This window comes from Urtica dioica, chromosome 8, assembly GCF_054948205.1.
Source record: "Urtica dioica subsp. dioica isolate 48M chromosome 8, U.dioica_male_clone48M_v1_H2, whole genome shotgun sequence".
Lineage (NCBI taxonomy): Eukaryota > Viridiplantae > Streptophyta > Magnoliopsida > Rosales > Urticaceae > Urtica > Urtica dioica.
The window spans coordinates 36,411,819-36,429,882 of NC_142763.1; the positions used below are offsets into that span (position 1 = coordinate 36,411,819).

The 18,064-nt window shown below is 36.2% G+C and overlaps 2 protein-coding genes across 2 annotated transcripts; one reads left to right on the forward strand and one right to left on the reverse strand.

Annotated features, from left to right (window-relative positions):
• Positions 1 to 7,091: 7,091 nt before the first annotated feature.
• On the reverse strand, positions 7,092 to 7,914 carry LOC149389579 (uncharacterized). The gene is made up of 2 exons (XM_089622670.1): positions 7,843 to 7,914; positions 7,092 to 7,505 (listed from the first exon to the last, which is right to left on the reverse strand). Exons 1-2 carry the CDS (start codon positions 7,912 to 7,914, stop codon positions 7,092 to 7,094), a joined length of 486 nt encoding a protein of 161 aa, XP_089478796.1.
• Positions 7,915 to 11,915: 4,001 nt separating this feature from the next.
• LOC149389580 (uncharacterized) lies at positions 11,916 to 16,112 on the forward strand. The gene is made up of 3 exons (XM_089624481.1): positions 11,916 to 12,203; positions 14,271 to 14,382; positions 15,564 to 16,112. Exons 1-3 carry the CDS (start codon positions 12,036 to 12,038, stop codon positions 15,650 to 15,652), a joined length of 369 nt encoding a protein of 122 aa, XP_089480607.1. The 5' UTR covers positions 11,916 to 12,035; the 3' UTR covers positions 15,653 to 16,112.
• Positions 16,113 to 18,064: the final 1,952 nt, after the last annotated feature.

Sequence of the window (18,064 nt, forward strand, 5' to 3'; positions counted from 1 at the left end):
TTTACATGAGAGCTTGAGCTAAAAGTATTGGAGATGTACGTTGGTATTTTACTGATTAATATGTTTTAAGATATATATTAGATTAATTAACTGTGGGCTTAATGTATTAGTTGCCTGTAATCTAATTTAGAAGCCCGAATAAACTAATTGGAATATGGTCAAATATGTAGGCATCTTATATTAGACCTTATAGGGCTTTATCGACATCTTAATTCAAGCAATATATAAATTTTTTTTTTTTTTTTACAAAGACATGAAGCATTCCATTAGAATTAGAATAAGGGTAAAATACCCACAAATATAGAATTAGAACATTTTTTTAAACACAACACAACACAAAAAGTTGGATCATCGGATCCAACACTAAGTACTGATGTTCGCCCAATATGTGCTTACTTCCAACAAAATGAAGAACAAAAAATACACACCGCTTCGAGCACATTTTGGCTCTTTCGTAATACACAATAATGATTAATGGAAAGATCCAAATAATTCTTTAATCTGCACAGGTAAAAATCTAACCGAACTCCTAAAGGGACGGTGGCAAACACTACTACAAAATACCCATTAGAAGTCGCTATATTTGCGTCGGGTACATTTTTGAGTGACGCACAAAATAAATTTTTCAAACTCAGTTGACGTGGCGCGTTGTGAGAGGTCCAGGTGGTGTAGAGTGTGTGTCGCTTTATCATAGAGCGACGCTAGATTGGGAAATTCGGAGGTAAAAACGAATTGGACGTCGCTTACTGCACAGAAGATGCGTAAAAGAAAACGCGTGAAATGGGAACCTGACACGTGGCCTGGCGTCGCTTTTTTTTTATAGCGATGCCACATGTCAGGGGGCATCGCTTTCTTTTTGAGCGACTCCAGGTGTCAGAGAGGAGCGTCGCTAAAAAAGAAAGCAACGCCAGGTATTTTAAAATACCTAAACAATCTCCACTACTACAAATTAACATATTGGGTGCGGAAGGGTATTAGGTGCGACATGTCGCACCTAATAGTCGCACCTAAACCAATATTAGGTGCGACATGTCGCACCGGATATTCATCCAGATGACTAAAAATTTCGCTAATGTTTAGTGGTATTAGGTGCGACATTGTCGCACCTGATATAAAAATGTCGCACCGAATACTATTAGGTGCGGCATTTGTCGCACCTAATACCTTTAGGTGCGACAAATGTCGCACCCAATGGTTTTAAAAATTAAAGTTGTCAGCAAATTCCCTCCGAATATTTTTGGATCTAGGAAATCATATTGGGTGCGACAATGTCGCACCCAATATGAAAAGGGGTTATAACTCGACTGAGCCTTCTTCTTCTCTTTCACTCGGTCAAATCTCATTATCACTCTCAGTCTTCTCTCTCTCGCCGCCCGAGTCTCCTCCCTCTCCACTGCCCTCTCTCTCATCGCCGCCGCGAAGTCGCCGTCGCCGCTCTCCTTCAAATCTGCTATCCGTCGTCCCCCTCCACTCCCCGCTCTCCCTTAACCCGCGCCGCCCAGCCCAGCTGTCCGACCAAACGCTCTCAGGTACGTCCCCCCCCCCCCCCCTCTCTCTCTCTCTCTATCTCACCGTCTCTCAATCTCACTCTGTCTCTCTCTTTCTCTTCCAGCCTCGCCCGCTCTCCCTTAACCCGCGCCACCCCGACCAAACGCTCTCAGGTACGTCCCCCCCTCTCTCTCTCTCTCTCACCGTCTCTCAATCTCACTCTGTCTCTCTCTCTCTTCCAGCCCCGCTGGCCGTGACCTGCGTTGTCCGCCCCGCCGCCCGGACCAGCCTTACCCGCCTCGTCGACCGGACCAGTTTCCCGCCCCGAGCCGCGCGCCTCAGCTGAGCCCTCGACGAGCTCACTCCATCCTTGACAACAAGCCCACCCCGCGACCGTAGAGGTATGATTTCCTCTCGTTGATTTTTTTTTTGGAACGTGATTAGTTAGGTTATAAATTTTGGATTAGTGAGATTTTGGATTGGTTAGGTTCGTTACGTTTATGTGAAATTGAATTGAAATGTTTAATTTAGTTTAGTTTTAGATTATCGTAATTATTTGAATTGAAATGTTTATGTGATTGTTACTTAGTAATTTCGTTAGTAAAGTTGAATTGAAATGTTTAATTTAGTTTAGTTTTAGATTATCGTAATTATTTGAATTGAAATTGAAATGGAAATGTTTATGTGATTGTTACTTAGTAATTTCGTTAGTAAAGTTGAACTGTAATGTTTAATTTAGTTTAGTTTTATATTATCGTAATTATTTGAATTGAAATTGAAATGTTTATGTGATTGTTACTTAGTAATTTCGTTAGTAAAGTTGAATTGAAATGTTTAATGTAGTGTAGTTTTATATTATCGTAATTATTTGAATTGAAATTTAAATGTTTATGTGATTTAATTAGTTAAGTTAATTTACTATTTTTCGACGGCTAATTAGTTTACTGGATATATGTTGAGTTGAATTGGTTGTTTAATTTGATTGTAATTTGTTGAAAATCTGATTAATTAGTAATATATATGAATAGGATAGTCTTGGTTGGTTATATATGTGGTTTTTTTTTTTAAATTGCAGATTTTGGTTAGTCAATATTATATGAGAAACTCTGCCGAATTTCTGGTAGAATAAAACGTATTTGTCAGAAATATTAACTATTTCGACAATATATTTTAACGAATTAACTATTTGTCAAAATTCATAACAATTCACTCTAAAACTATTAACGATTCACTCTCAAATTCATAACAATTCACTCTAAATTTCAAATATTAACGATTCACTCTCAATTTTACCTCTCAATTTCCTAATAATTCACTCTTAGAAAATGAATTCTAAAGCTGTCGATGAAGTTCAAGTGCGGGAACTTAATGGTTTCCGGTTTGAAAATTGTGTGCCTTTCGGGATGATGAAGCCGGAAGTTTTAGACAACGACCAAAAAGAAGGATGTCTACTTCAGGTCAGGACCCATCAGGAGGAGAGCGTGACCCCCCGCAGATGCTGAGGAAGAAGCGGGGACCAACGACTGGCATCGTTTCTGCGAGAGCTCGTGTTGGGACCCCTGGAGCGAACACAGTTCGCTACGATCAGACTGCGCAGGCATTCTACCAAGACGTCAGGGAGCAAAATCCGTTGATCGGGACGTTCCAAAACCGATTAGGAAACCTGATCAAGAGTACCATTCCAGTCGACCTCCCAGACTGGAATCATGTGCCTGCGCAGAGTGTGGCGGCTCTTCTGAACTTGATTCATAACGAGCATAACTTCGTTTATGAACATCCCGAGAGTGGCGAACTTGTGCCTGCAGATTCTATTCGCAACGAGATTGATATGGCTATCATTCGCGATGCGAAGAGGATGCGCCGTGGCCAGAAGTCGAGGTTGTCTCAGCTCTTCTTCAAGACATTTTGCGGGAGTAAAGATCTCGCTAAAAATGAAACTCCCGAAGGCTACAACAAGGAAGCCTGGTTGAAAGCAATAGAGACGTTCGACTCGCCGGAGCGTAAGGTATGAGTTGAACTTCCGATGGTTATTCGAATTTCTTAAAATTAAACTTAACGAATTTATGTCTTGCAGGCGAAATCTCTACGCAACCGGGAAAATTCGAAGATGAAGAAGACGAAGGCGAGACAAGGCTCGCTTAGCTTTTTTGGTCATCGCTCGAGGAACGTAAGTCTCTTAAAATTAATATGCAATATATATGTGATTCATATTTTAATGTTGAAAAATTACAGTGAAGGGAAGATGGGAGTATAGGATCGGCTTTAGCGATATGGTCAGAAAAACACCATGACGCTAAGGGATCGTGGACGACGGACTTCGAAGTCGCAATACGTAAGTTAATTTTTTTATTTACTATATTTAATTACTTTATATCTTCTTATCTGATAAGTTTTTGTGGTTTTTTTTAAGGATCAAATCACCGCCCAAACGATAGATATTTTGCGGCAAGCGGCAGAGCAAAACGCCGTGATCTCCCAAGAAGATGCGGAGATGTACGCGATGCGCGATGTTTTGGGAGTACCCAGAGACTGAGAAGTCGGTTTAGGGCCTTCGATCCCAAGGTCATCGCTGGGTGTTGCCCAAACGTTAGATAGAGGCTCGTCAAGTTCGTCATCTCAGACCGATCCACTGGTTGCCGAGATGCGAGCTCAGATGGATGCCCAACAAGCCGAGCTGCAAGAGATGCAGCAACAGATCGCCTTCCTCAGCCAGCTGCACAACCTGCCTCCCACGACTCCCCAACCTCCGCCTGCATCGCAACCAGGTGAGACTGATCAGCAGACGCCAGGTTCCACGCCGGGTTCTACGCCTGGTTCTATGGATTTCTTGCGAGACCGTCCTTATGGAAGCGGTGGAGCGAGCGGAAGCGTGTCAGGCAGCGGTGGACGAGGACGCGGAAGCGGTTCCCGAAGTTCTGCCAACTTATTCGGTAGAGGGAATTCTACTATCGATAAGTTTTATAGGAAAAAAATTAGGAATTTATTTTTTCGCTTTTTTAGAATGAATTTGTATTTTTAATTCAGAATTCTATTTTAAGAATATTATTTCTAATTAATTTAGAATTTTGTTAATTAATTTTTATTTAATTCTAAATTAATTTTTATTTAATTCTAAATGAATTTTGTCAATTAATTTTTATTTAATTCTGTAATTTTTTTAATTAAAAAACATATTCGGTGCGACATTGTCGCACCGAATATAGTGGCGGGAACGGCATTGGGTGCGACAATGTCGTACCCGATATGAATTCACCCACCAATTTTATTAAATTTGGCAGGAAAACGGCTTGTGTATTTGGTGCGACATGTCGCACCTAAATGTGTACTTATTAGGTGCGACATGTCGCACCTAATGCCTTTTGCGACGGGTTATCCGGTGCGACTTTGTCGCACCCGATGACATATTTTGTCCTAGTGCTCGCGACCCACTATTCTTCTTCTTCTTCGCTCATTCTCTGCAAAATCGCAAAATCTCCATTGACACCCAACTCGACCACTTCTTCCCAAAATCCACCGCCACACATCTCCACCGAGATTACTCCCGCCGGCATCATGTTCCTCCACGGTGAACATTTTCATTCGTGGCTCACGGATAAGAGGTTATTTCTAGGGTTTTTATTTGTGGATTTTTAATTTCAAAATTTTATGTTATGAAATCTTAGCTTTTTGAAATGGTTTTGTTTGTAGCCGGTGGGGACGACGTAGATTTGTTGTTATTTGCTCCAGTTGTCACTCGTTGCCGCCGCCCCTTCTCCGTCCGGTCGCCGTCAGTTTAAGGTGAAGTTTTTTTCTCTTATATGTTTTTTTAACAATTTTTAAATTTGTTGTTGAACTTTAGCCCCTCCTCAGCTTGTGGTTGCCTTTCTCTGGTTGTCACTCATCACCGCTGCCCTTTCTTCCACGTACGTTTTTTTTTTAATAATATTTCATATTTTTTTTATACACATTATATTGAGCATCGCTTGAAAATTGTGTCACTAGAGAATATAGAATGATTATTTTATGTGTTTTTGATATAGGTACTAATATGTTATGTTTACCAGTAGTTTAGATGTCGCTTTTTCTTTGTTGTACGTGAATTGGGTGTGAATTTTGTTGTTTTGTGATGATTAAATATGTTATGTTTACTAGTAGTTTAGATGTCGTTTTTTCTTTGTTTTGTGAATTGGGTGTGTCACTAGAGAATATAAAGTGATTATCTTTTGTCTTTTTGATATAGGTATCAATATGCTAGATGTCGCTTTTTCTTTGTAGGATGAGTTAATTTTTTATGTAGTAATTTATTTTTTTATAGCTTTATTATGGATAAGTTATGGATGTCGGCTCGTAGAGATTCAAAACAATATGTGGATGGTGTGAGAAAGTTCTTGGATCATTGTCTTAGTGTATGCTAAAACATAGAGCGAATTCCATGTCTGTGTGTCAAATGTGGGAATTTAAGGTTTGGTAACATTACTACCCTAAAAGAACATTTGATATGTAAGGGTATCGATCAAAGCTATAAGATATGGATACATCACGGGGAAAATCATCTGGGAGAACATAATGTTTTCATTCAAGATAATTCTGATGAAGAAGTTGTTGATGCCCCTTCATCGCTGAGATGGTTAGTGATTTGCAAGGTGAGCTTCAAGACAATCCCGACGAGCTTGATTCTCTTTTAAGTGACGCCGAAACTCCTATATATTCTGGTTGTGTCAAGTTCACCAAACTTTCAACCTTAATAAGGTTATTCAACTTAAAAGCTAAATACGGATCGAGCGATGTTATGTTCTCAGAACTTCTTGGCTTGCTAAGAGATATGTTGCCAGAAAATAATCAGATATCCTCGTCTGTATATGTGGCAAAAAAATTCTAGCGGCTATTGGTTTGGGATAGAAAATTCATACATGTCCAAATGATTGCATCCTTTACGGTAACGAGTATGAAACTTTTTAGTGTCCCATGTGTGAAGCTTCTAGGTGGAAGCAGAAAAAAGATACAGAAAAGCAATCTAATATCCATGTAAAACTATTGTGGCACGTACCAATCATTCCGAGTTTTTGTCGATTATTACGAAATCCTAAGTGCACTCAAAGTTTGACTTGGCATGCTAACCAAAGGATCGATGATGGAAAGCCTTCGACATCCCGCAGATTCGCCTGCCTGGAAACATGTTGACTCAAAGTGGATGGCGTTCGGCAAAGAGTCTAGAAATCTCCGTCTTGCTCTTTCATCCGATGGTAGTAATCCATATAGCCTACAAAGCAGCAAATACAATTATTGGCCCGTGGTTCTTGTGACGTATAATCTCCCACCTTGGTTTTGCATGAAACGCAAATTCATGATGTTATATCTCTACTTATCTTAAACTACAATGTCAAACAGTTTCACAGCCTAAACATTCATAAACACTAAAATAAACAAGATGACACTTCATTGATAGCATGTTTATAAAGGTTTTTCAACAAAATTAGAATCAAAATAAAAATCAAGGATGCAAAATTCAATGAGAATCTGAATACAAACAAATTTAAAAATGAACAATACCAAAGTCAACATAATTGCAAAAAAATTCAAAACAACAAAAACCAAAAGAATACATAAATGAAATGAAATGAACCCTAGATCTTCGCACACGTTCTAGTATTGTGTCCGGCTTCACCGCATGACCCACAATGCACATGTTTGAATTCATTTGAAGAACGCATCCTCTTCTTCCGAGGCCTTCCGGGAAGAGTCTTGAGCTTGGACGGTTTGATAAAGCTTGTATCACCCGCACGAACCAATGAGGCCTGATTCTCGTTTACAGGATAGACGCATCTGGAATAAGTCACCATCAACGTCTCCTTGGTGTAATATGAAGACACATAGTTCATCGGATCGAGCTTTCTCATCCAAAGAGCGGCCACGGCATGTCCGCAAGGAATCTCTTCCGATTGCCAAAACAAGCACGAACAACTTATGTTCAGGATATCTATAATAACAGATCGTTGCCCATCGACCGCCTCGAATAGCATCAAATGAACTTCATTGACCTAATTCAAGATAAATATGGCACTGTCAGTAAGATTAATCCAGGTTGGATTAAAATTAATCCTACCTTAAACTCATGAAAATATGAACAAAAATAATCCTACCAATCTATTCTCAATATTATGAATTAAACTACAATGTCAAATAGTTTTCAAAGCCTAAACATTCATAAACACTAAAATAAAGAAGATGGCATTGTTAGTAAGATTAATCCAGGATGGATTAAAATTAATCATACCTCAAACTCATGAAAATATAAATTAAACTACAATGTCAAACAGTTTTAACAGCCTAAACATTCATAAGCACTAAAATAAACATACATAAAGAAACATGTACCTTCATAGACCGAGCTTCATCTTCCTTCTCCAATATGAGCTTATACGCCCAAGAAGTCAACCGAGACTTCATCGATTCAAAAGATGACATATGTCTATAAAACCATTGCTGTAGTTTTTTCCTAAAAGCCAAGACTAGGAAAGCTACCGGCCAGCTCCGATTTTCTCGTAGAACAGCGTTCATGCACTCTGAGATGTTAGGTGTCATGACTTGATATCTTTTCCCCGGGAATTTGGAACGAGCTCAAATTTCCGGATTATCTTCAATCAAATAATCCTTGATTCCCGACTGCTTGCCCCTAATTTTGTCGAAAAAATACTCGTACTCGTCGTGCGTGTATGCCTTGGCAGCCTTGAAAAAAAGTGGCCGAAGCTTATGACGGTGAAACTTCGTCAGCAAGTTACCCCATAAATGCTGAATGCAAACGCCGTAATTCGCAGACGGGAAGACTTCCAATGCTCCCTTGGGGATCGACGTCTTCCGATCCGATATAACAACCAAGTTCTCGCGATCGCCGAATGCGTTCTTGATATTTTCAAAGAACCAACGCCATGTAGCATTGCTCTCCGTATCAACAAGTCCAAACGCTAATGGAAGGATATGGTTATCACCGTCCATCGCAGCCGCTTCCAATAACGTCCCCGCAAATTTCCCTTTCAAAAATGTTCCATCGACGGAGATCACGGGGCGAGTATGCTTCCTAGCTTCAATTAAAGCCCCGATCGCAATAAAGAAGTTCCTAAATTCTTCGGAAGGTTCGATCTCAAAAGTATAATAAGTTCCTAATTCAAGAAAAATATGACATTGTCAGTAAGATTAATCTAGGCTGGATTAAAATTAATCCTACCTTAAACTCATGAAAATATGAACAAAATGAATCCTGCTAATCTATTCCAAATATTCTGAATTAAACTACAATGTCAAACAATTGAATAGCTTTAACTCTCATTGGATTAGTCTGTTGGTATGTTGTAGAGATTAACTTTAATCTAGCCTGGATTATAATTAATGACAGAAAAAAAAGAGGAAAAGAACACTACCTTGATTCTTTTCCGCTATCATCCCAGCAACAACCGGAAAAAGTTAGTACGAGGTTGCATGCGAACCTAAAACTTCTTTCAACACGAGATCCCGACCTTTCCACGCAGTAAAATAAGATATGTTGACTTTGTAATGCGTCCGCATATGATCCACGACATCGTTAGGAACCGTATGGTATGCACGACCATTGTAGAACTCTCTCTTCACACACTCGCTAATAAGCTTGCCGATGCTTTGCTATAACAACTTCGACAACGCACGTGTGTTCTTTTTGGTACTTTCTAATCACCCATACACCCGAGTCCCCACACACGGACGCACTCAACTTCCAATCGCAAGGTTGTTTGTTGCAAACTATGAAGTACCTGCTTTTGCTAGACCGGGAAACTTTGAACTCAAAATTGTTCTTGATAGATATCATCTTCAAAGCATTCACCAATATAGTCTTTTCAAGAAAAAGACTACCCTCCTTCACATCAAAATTAGACGGCATGTTGTTCAATTCCAGGTCGTCAACAAGATCACCCTTATCCGAATCTGAAATAGCTACGAATCATCATCAGAAAGGCCAACGTCGTCAACAAATGCGAGAGCTTCGAACAAATCGACTACACAATGAAAATGTAGATTAACATTAAGAGAACCTTGATTAGTGTTAATAAAATCCAGGAATTCGGGATCATGAACAAAATGAACAGAATTAACGAACCACAAAGTCAGAATGTAAGCATTATGAACACATGACTAAAATTAGTGAATGCATGATTAAATTTAATCCCAATGAACTATAAAGACATAATGTAAGCTTTATGAAGGCTTAATTAAAATTAATCGAGGAAGGATTACATTTAATGAAAACTGGAAATCCAATTTATAAACGCTGAATACAAAACAAAAACAAAAACAACTTTGAAAAATTAAATCTAAGAACGAAACTAACATGTTTTTGCAAAATCTAGTAGAGAAATAGAACCGGCACCAATGCCATTGAAAATCGCCTGAATAACAGATTCAATACAAAAAAATAAAATAAAAATCCTCAGCAATATAGGAGATCAGAAAAACTAGAGAAAAAAGAACAAACCTTGAATTCAGCTGGATTAATGAAGATCGCTGTCGGAATTCGTTGATGAATTCACCGACGACTGAGAATCAACGCAAACTCGGAGAAGGAACACGAGAATCGGAGCAATTCGCCGACGACGAGAAGGAACACCGAAACTGAAATTGACGATCGAGGAAAAAACAGAGGAATTCGAAACTGAAGGAACGCGAGAATAAATCCGAACAATTCACCAACGACGAGCAAGAACGCGATTTTGAACTTCTCCGAAGCAGAAAGGGAAACTGACAATCGATCGGGAAATGAAGATTTTGAAGGAAATCGGAAGAGAAGAGTGAGTTCGAGCGAAAATTTGAAGGAAAAAAAGGGACGGAAATTTGAAACTGAACCTTATTTACCAAACAATACGGGGTGTAATGCTATTTGTACTCTCAATTGGCTATTTTGCTATACCTAATGAAACTATGACTATTTTGCAAAAGTCATAGTTTGAATTGGCTACTTCATACCATTTTTCCTTTTTTTTAAAAAGACTTTCGCTACACGCAAATTCTAAACTCTTGATTTGAGATTTTTATGCTTAAGATATTTTTAAGTTCAATTAGTTTCTCAAGACTGAAATTGAATTTTCATGGTTTTATTTTCATTGAGTATATTTCAACCATCTGCTTTGGTTTTCAATTATGAATCAAGTATTTCTCTTATTTTTGTCAAATGATTTTGTAAGAGGGTGTGAAATGGCTGCCTTTTTGTGGTTTTTGTGATGAACTTTCGGAAAACTCGTTGCACGCCATCTGGGGGTGTGAACGCGCGCAGGCTATTGGCGGTGCTCTCTTCTTCAGCGATAGGTGGACAAATCGGGTCCTATGTCGTTTAAGGAGATCTGTTTCCGGGCTGCTTCTAACCTCTCAAGTGGGAACTTGGAGCTGTTTTGTGGGCTCATTTGGGCGACTTGGTCTGATCGCAACTTGGGGTTGTTCGAACGCGTCGAGAAAGCCCTGAAGCTTTGGGTCAGCAAGGTGGCGAGTTGGATGGAGAGTTTCAAGACTCATTCGAGAAAGTCGAGGGTGGCCCCAATCGTCCGCTGGTCTGGGTAGCGGTTAAAAAAAACCGCTACAGAGCTGATCTCGGGGAGGCAATCTCTTGGGCGTCAAGGTGCAATCGTCGCGGATATTTTCCTAGCGATGAATTCTTTCGAGATCCCTGTTCGGTGTTCTTGGGCCCCTAGGAAATGCAATGAGGCAGCGAATTTGGTTGCGAAAATATTTGTTTAAAAACGTCTGTGAACGATTGTTGGTTGTTGCCTTGCCCTGCGTGGCTTTCTTCTTGTATCAATGAGGATAGTAAGGCTTCTGTTCTGGTTTAATGAGAAGGGATCCCTAATGAGAATTGATGTTTTCACCCTTAAAAAAAAGAGAAAAAGAAAAAAGGAAGCAACCTAATGGTCAATGTAGTCAGACGCTATAAAAACGAAGACATAAGAAAAAAAGAAACACGGGGAAAAAAAATCCATTCATTACAATTATATATATATATATATATATATATATATATATATATATATATGTATATAATATGTAGGGACCAGAATATAATTATCGGACAAAATATCGCATATTCTATAATTAGTGTAAACAGATATTTCCAAATTTAATTCAGTGCATTTCTTTTTCAAAATTTTACCTTTTTATAAATCTATTAATATTTTCATGAGGAAGATACATAGATCTATAAAAAATAACTTATTCAAATTTTATATGCAAATAAATCTCGTTGTAAAATAATACTCTGGCCATCTTATATTTCTTATCATCTAAAAGACCCCCGTGACGCATAATTTTAACGTAAACATTTTCTCCCAAAATAACAATTAAATCCCAATTAAAAATGAGGGACTAGCATAGTAAATTATGTTGTTTTCAAGCCATATATTTGGAAGTGGTTTTCTGTTCTCGCTTCTCTTATAAGAAGAGGACGGTGTAGTGGCATTTAAAGGAAAAGCACAACATATACTTTAAATTCCTTGAAGGTTTAATTCTCTTCCTATTTTGTTTTAAAAATAGAGGGGGAGAAAGAAGAGAGAGGGAAAATGGAAGAGAACATTAAGGATTTGATTCATCTGTATGTGACAATGTTTCTGTACTTTTTCGGGTTCTCCATAGTTGTTCCGAGCATAACAGACGTTACTATGTTGGCTCTTTGTCCCGGTAGAGACGAGTGTTCCTACGCCATTTACCTCACCGGATTTCAACAAGCGGTATGTAAAAAAAACGTTATTATTCCTGCCATTTTATTTTTTTTACATACTTCGTGTTTCTTCTCTTCTTTACTTTACTATTGTCATCAGAATGCAAAAGCTCTCTCTCTCTCTCTCTCTCTCTCTCTCTCTCTCTCTCTCTATATATATATATATATATATATATATTCTATTTTCTCAAGGTATTGAACGTTTAAATTATCTGGTGATGATCATAAAACCCTCTTTTTCAGGAATTATTAGAGGAAGTCATTAAAGTAATTAAATAGTCTAAAGAGTTTAGCTGGATCTAGAGCTGCATATAACTAATAGGAAATTAATCATCCTTGAACATTAAGCCGGTTATTAAATGGGATTAGTTTTGGTAAATTTTATTGTGCCTCTTTTCTTTAGTATCGTTACTGTTTCTACTTATTTTGCATTTGATATATATAATATCATCTACTGGCCGTAATAGATATGTTCTTGTTGTTTTGTGTGATTAACTTGTAACTTTAAGTAGCCATCTATTTATAGTTAAAACTTATATCACTTACTCATCACCCAAATTTTCAAAAATATCAGGCTAGATATTCATGAGTCAGCCATAAAAATCAAATGATTTATACATTAAAGAATATGGAAATATGCGTAACACCGATCTCCTTTTCCATTAATGATAGATTAATAGCGTATGTTTTTATTCTTGTACGTAAGTGGTAAAAAAAAAAAAAAAAAAAAAAAGCAAGGTGGTCCCTCTCACCAATTTAGTGCGCTGGGTAAAATTAGGAAAATTGACACTATTATGAATAATAATTGATTTTGTTTTTATCGCGTTAGATAATCTCTCCTCTCTCTCTCTCTCTCTCTCTCTTTTTTTTTTCCTTTTTCAATTAAATATCGTTCATATATGAATTTATCACTATAGATATTTCAGGATCTCCGATTTTTACGTAGTAGCTAAGGAACAAAATTTCAATGTGATCAAAAGGGAAAGAAAACAAATATTGAAATTATTGCGGATTGGGATTGGTAGTTTTGTCACGCTATACATTATGCTATACTATTTTTATTTTTTAAATTTGTTCTACCAAGATATTTAGTTACGAATCCAATTTACAACATTTATTAAAGTTAATAGTGAAAGTGTTCATAAATTAAATAAATGCTTATTCTTTCTCCACATTAAGTTTAAAAAATGCATTATTAATTATCTATAGTACTTTCATTTTTAATAGATTTTGTACCAGCGCTAAGCCCTCGACGATATGTTTAATGAAACTGATGAAGATCTGCTTCTCATGAGTGGTAGATTCTTTAATAACTTTGGTTAATAAATAAATTTAAAAGAAAAAAAATTTAGATAGCTCTTTACTTTTTAAAGCTTGTTTTTATTTTTCTTTTGTGAAAGACCTTCATGTGAACTTTTACCTACTTATCTCTTGCTCTACAGCAGAACTACGGTAATCGAGCATATTTAAAGCTCTCCTCAAAGAAAAAGTATGAAAGTTGAGTCAATAATTAATTAAAACAAAAAACAAAAAGAAGAAATGTAGAATAAATAAAAGAGAGAGATATAAAAAAAAATAGAAAAAAAAAAAACATCGATAAGTTATGGGCTTAGAATACAGCGCCTAACACTTTTTGTTTTCTTTATATAGCATGGAAAAATCATGGATAAGGTATTAATTTATTTAGTCTGCAAAAATATACAAGATAAATATCATCACTGCTAAGCAGCATCCCTCAGTGATACCTTAAATAGCCTAGTAGTAATTACACACCACCTTTTGTGTGGGTTCAATCCCCACTTCAGCAAAACTACCTTAAAAAAAAAAAAAAAAAACAAAAAAAAAAAACAAAAAAAAAAAAACAAAAAAAAAAACAAAAAAACAGTAGCCCTCAAAATTTTGAGTACATCTTTTCTTCTTTTTGTTAATATACATATATATATACATATACATATATATATATATATATATATATAGTCGCACACACTTTATGAACAGGTGTGGTGACAGTTGAGATTGCGATTACATTATTTCATTAAGGTAAAAGTTTCCATAATTGGAAAATGGATATTTGCAGATCATAGGAATTGGAATGGTAGTTGTGACACCCGTGATGGGCAATCTATCAGATAAATATGGCCGAAAATCTCTACTCTCAATCCCAGTGACGCTCAACATTATTCCACTAGGTACTTTCTTTATTGCTATAATTTCTAAGTCAAGCGTAACACTTATTTTTTTAAACAAATTAGAGAAATCATAACAATTAATGAAGAAACTTGAAATGTGTTTAAAAAGTTGAATTAATTGTTAGCAATATTAATAAAATATTGAGTGGGATTATAACGATAATTTGCAAGAAAAATAATTTAAAAATTATTCCATGAAACTAATGAAATAAAATAAAGGAAACTAGACAAAATAAATTAATCTAGTGGAAGATAAGTTGCAGCTCAATACTTGACTCACCACGGTCTTTGAATCCACTAATTGAAACTTGAGAAAATGGCGCACGATATATTTCTTAGAGCCACGCGTCCTCGGTTTTATACTTACGATCCAATGAATCCTAAAGCTTTTTGAGGAGCGTTTGGAGTTATAGACATTGTATAACAAGTTATAGACTATTCGTCACGTAATTCCGACACAAGTAGCCAGAATTTTTTCACGCGCTAAACGTCATTAGCATTTGTGGATCGGTTTTCTCCTCGCAAAGAGTTGGTGGATCTTCGGTCAAAAACTACGCAAGATCAGTTGTTGCAAGTAGAATAACACCTTTTCTTGCCAATGCTTGAAGTTCAGCCCCGTGAACTTCTCGAGCCTCTCGTTCGGCATATAGGCGGCAGGCACGCGTGCCACAGGATGGCTCGGAATGAGACCCGTGGGTCTGTTCATGGCCGTAGCCGTCATCGAGGTTTGTCCCACCACCATGGGACATGGGTCATTGTCACATTGGTCACAATCGGGGTGTTCACCACGTTGGGAGTCTCGATAACGTTCCCATCAATAGTCACGTTCATCGGGTCGTTATCGTTAGTCATGTCTACAAAAACAAATTAAAACTATTAGTTTTCTTCAAGAAATCAAAACAAAAAATAATAAAAATCAATTCACTTTTTCCTTACTCGCAAATGTCTAAACAACGGTTAAAAAGCTTTAAGATTGTTAGCAATATTAATAAAATATTGAGTGGGATTAAAATGATTTAAAAATTATTCCAAAAACTAATGAAATAAAATAAAGGAAACAAGAAGAAAGAAATTAAAATTAAAACGGGATGAACCTGAACTGATAGAACAAGAAGATAATCGAAAGAAAGCGTCGAGGTCCGTTGGACGATTTTCTTGAAGTTTTTATCATCGTCTCACAGGTGTCAGATTACTTGAGCGAAAGCCTCCCAAGATACAGTGTCGGAATAAGATGAGCTATGCACCACAAGACTCGACTTCGGTGAACTAGAATCACTGCACGAAAACTACCACCGGACTATTAAAAAAAACAAACAATTTCTGAAAGGGAGAGAGGAAGCTTAGAAAGACTTGTTTTCGGTTGTTCAGAATGAGAGGCATAGACCTTTTATAACCAAAATTCTAAACGAATTTGTACAAGAAAATGTTCCAGAATAAAGGCCCATGTATGCACTTAATGCACGTCGGTTATGAACGTTACCAGCTTTGCAAGCTCATGAGGAATTAACCATTCAGACAAGCTCAAATCGTCTTAGTAAATGCACGGTTATAAGCAATAAACCCATGCAAAATCGTACGACTGGATAGACATGCGTTGGATTTGGGCTCCCTTAAGTTCTTGCCCCTCTACAAAACTGGGTCACTCTTGGGAACTCAAACTCTTGACCACAAATTTCATGTATAAGCACTGTAAAATCCACATATCTCTTCTATGTTGGACTCTTGTATATACACATTCAACCACAACACTTTCATTATTCATTCACAATAATTGACATTTTCCAACATATTTTGAGCATCAATTTCTCATTCAACTTAACTCCGATTTTGGCAAATAAATATTTGATCTTATACCCCTCACTACGAAGATGCTAGAATGATTCAATTTCGTTTAGTGGACCCTACTCAAAGATTAACCATAAATCAGACAAGCCAATCACAAAGTATTAAATGCTCTTTAATACTTTTATTCCAACATTAATAACTTATCAGTAAACTATTAATTAACAATATATTAATTTTTAAAATACTAAATGTTAGATTATATTCACACACACACGCACATATATATGAATATATAATATTGATAGAATATTTAAGTTTTTAATATCTATCAAGTTGGCGTTGTACTTTTTTTTATAAACATATTTTAAATTTAAAAAAAATTCAAAACAATTACAAGGTTAATGATTTGAAATAGATTTATTCACAAAATTAATTTAGAAATTGAAATGCAACTCTGTGAAGTTTAGCTATGCTACCAAAACAAAACAAAAGGTAAAATATGCCTATAACAATTGCGTGTGTGTAGCAATCGTGGTTATTCTCATTTATTATTTAAAAAAAATTAAAAAAAAAAGATCTCCGTTGTCACTATTATTTAGTCCGTTTTAATTAAATTATAGATATAATATTTTATATGTGACATATGTTTTACATAATAACAACAGAAAAAGTAGTTTTTAAATTCGCTATTCCTATAAATTATACCCTCTCACAGTCATCATTCCGAACGAGGTTTGAGTTGCCTACGATAATCTACTATTCATAATCATTTTATTACGGGCAGTGTAGCGAAATAGCTAAAATGAAACTATGAAATTTGTTTTTAGCCTATGTTTCACAACTTTTAGGGAAATAGCCAACAGACTTATGTGTCAATAATTAAGGTCTGATTTACCATTATTTATTAACAAATTCGTCACTTTCTCTCTCTTACTTTTTCCTACATTTTTTTTACATAAAAACTTCAAAAAATCATATCTATCTCATATGAACTCGAAATTGAGTGATTCCAAATCCTACGGATTCGTGACGCCGAGATCTTCAAAAATAGATCCATTGTGTTTGATGAAAAATCATGTTTAATACCATAGATGTAGAAAAATCACGTTACTACCTTAAATATGGAAATAACTGGAAATTTTTGAAATTATCAAAAAAATAAATGGAAACGTAACTATGATGCATAATTTTTCATCAAACACAATGAGTCTATTTTTGAAGATCTCGACGCCACGAATTTTTAGGATCTGAAATCACTCAATTTCGAGTTCGTATGAGAAAGATACGATTTTTTGAAGTTTTGATGCAAAAAAAATTGGAGAGAGAAAGTGACGAATTTGTTAATAAATAAGGGCAAATCAGACCTTAATTATTGCCACATAAGTCATTTGGCTATATCACTAAAAATTGTCAAACATAAGCTAGATCCAAAATCACAGGTTTAAAGTGGCCTAATTACTTACAAATCTCTTTTATTACTAGAGAGGTTACCGGAATTTACTAAGTTATTTATCGATATGCTATATATTTGTTGATATGCGACATACTCTTGATCAAATATATTTTCTCATAAAATATTAGTGTTTAAATTATTTATACACAATAAATTATGTCATTTTTTCGCTGGAATTTTTATTATTGTAGTATTGAGTATTTATATTGTTTTTTCTATGTATCATGAGATCATTAGTCACCATAAGTTGTTAATTGTAACGAAGTGAACTATACATACATTATATATAGATATATGAACTTGAAAATCTCTCCTAGTAATTTTTTTTCCCTTCTAACTCATCAGTCGGTTTAATTGATCAGTTAATGTGTTTTACCTGTTGACAAATAATGTGCTCGTCACAGTTACTATTCTATTTTCTGAGTGGTTGTCGACGAATAATTT

Excerpts from the sequence above, each read along its gene's own strand:
- LOC149389579 (XM_089622670.1), bottom strand. The coding sequence starts at position 7,914 with ATGAAGTCTCGGTTGACTTCTTGGGCGTATAAGCTCATATTGGAGAAG. Across the intron at positions 7,506-7,842 it reads ATGAAGCTCGGTCTATGAAG|GTCAATGAAGTTCATTTGAT; the intron begins GTACATGTTTCT and ends ATCTTGAATTAG.
- LOC149389580 (XM_089624481.1), top strand. The coding sequence starts at position 12,036 with ATGGAAGAGAACATTAAGGATTTGATTCATCTGTATGTGACAATGTTT. Across the intron at positions 12,204-14,270 it reads TCACCGGATTTCAACAAGCG|ATCATAGGAATTGGAATGGT; the intron begins GTATGTAAAAAA and ends GGATATTTGCAG. Across the intron at positions 14,383-15,563 it reads GCTCAACATTATTCCACTAG|GTGTCAGATTACTTGAGCGA; the intron begins GTACTTTCTTTA and ends ATCGTCTCACAG.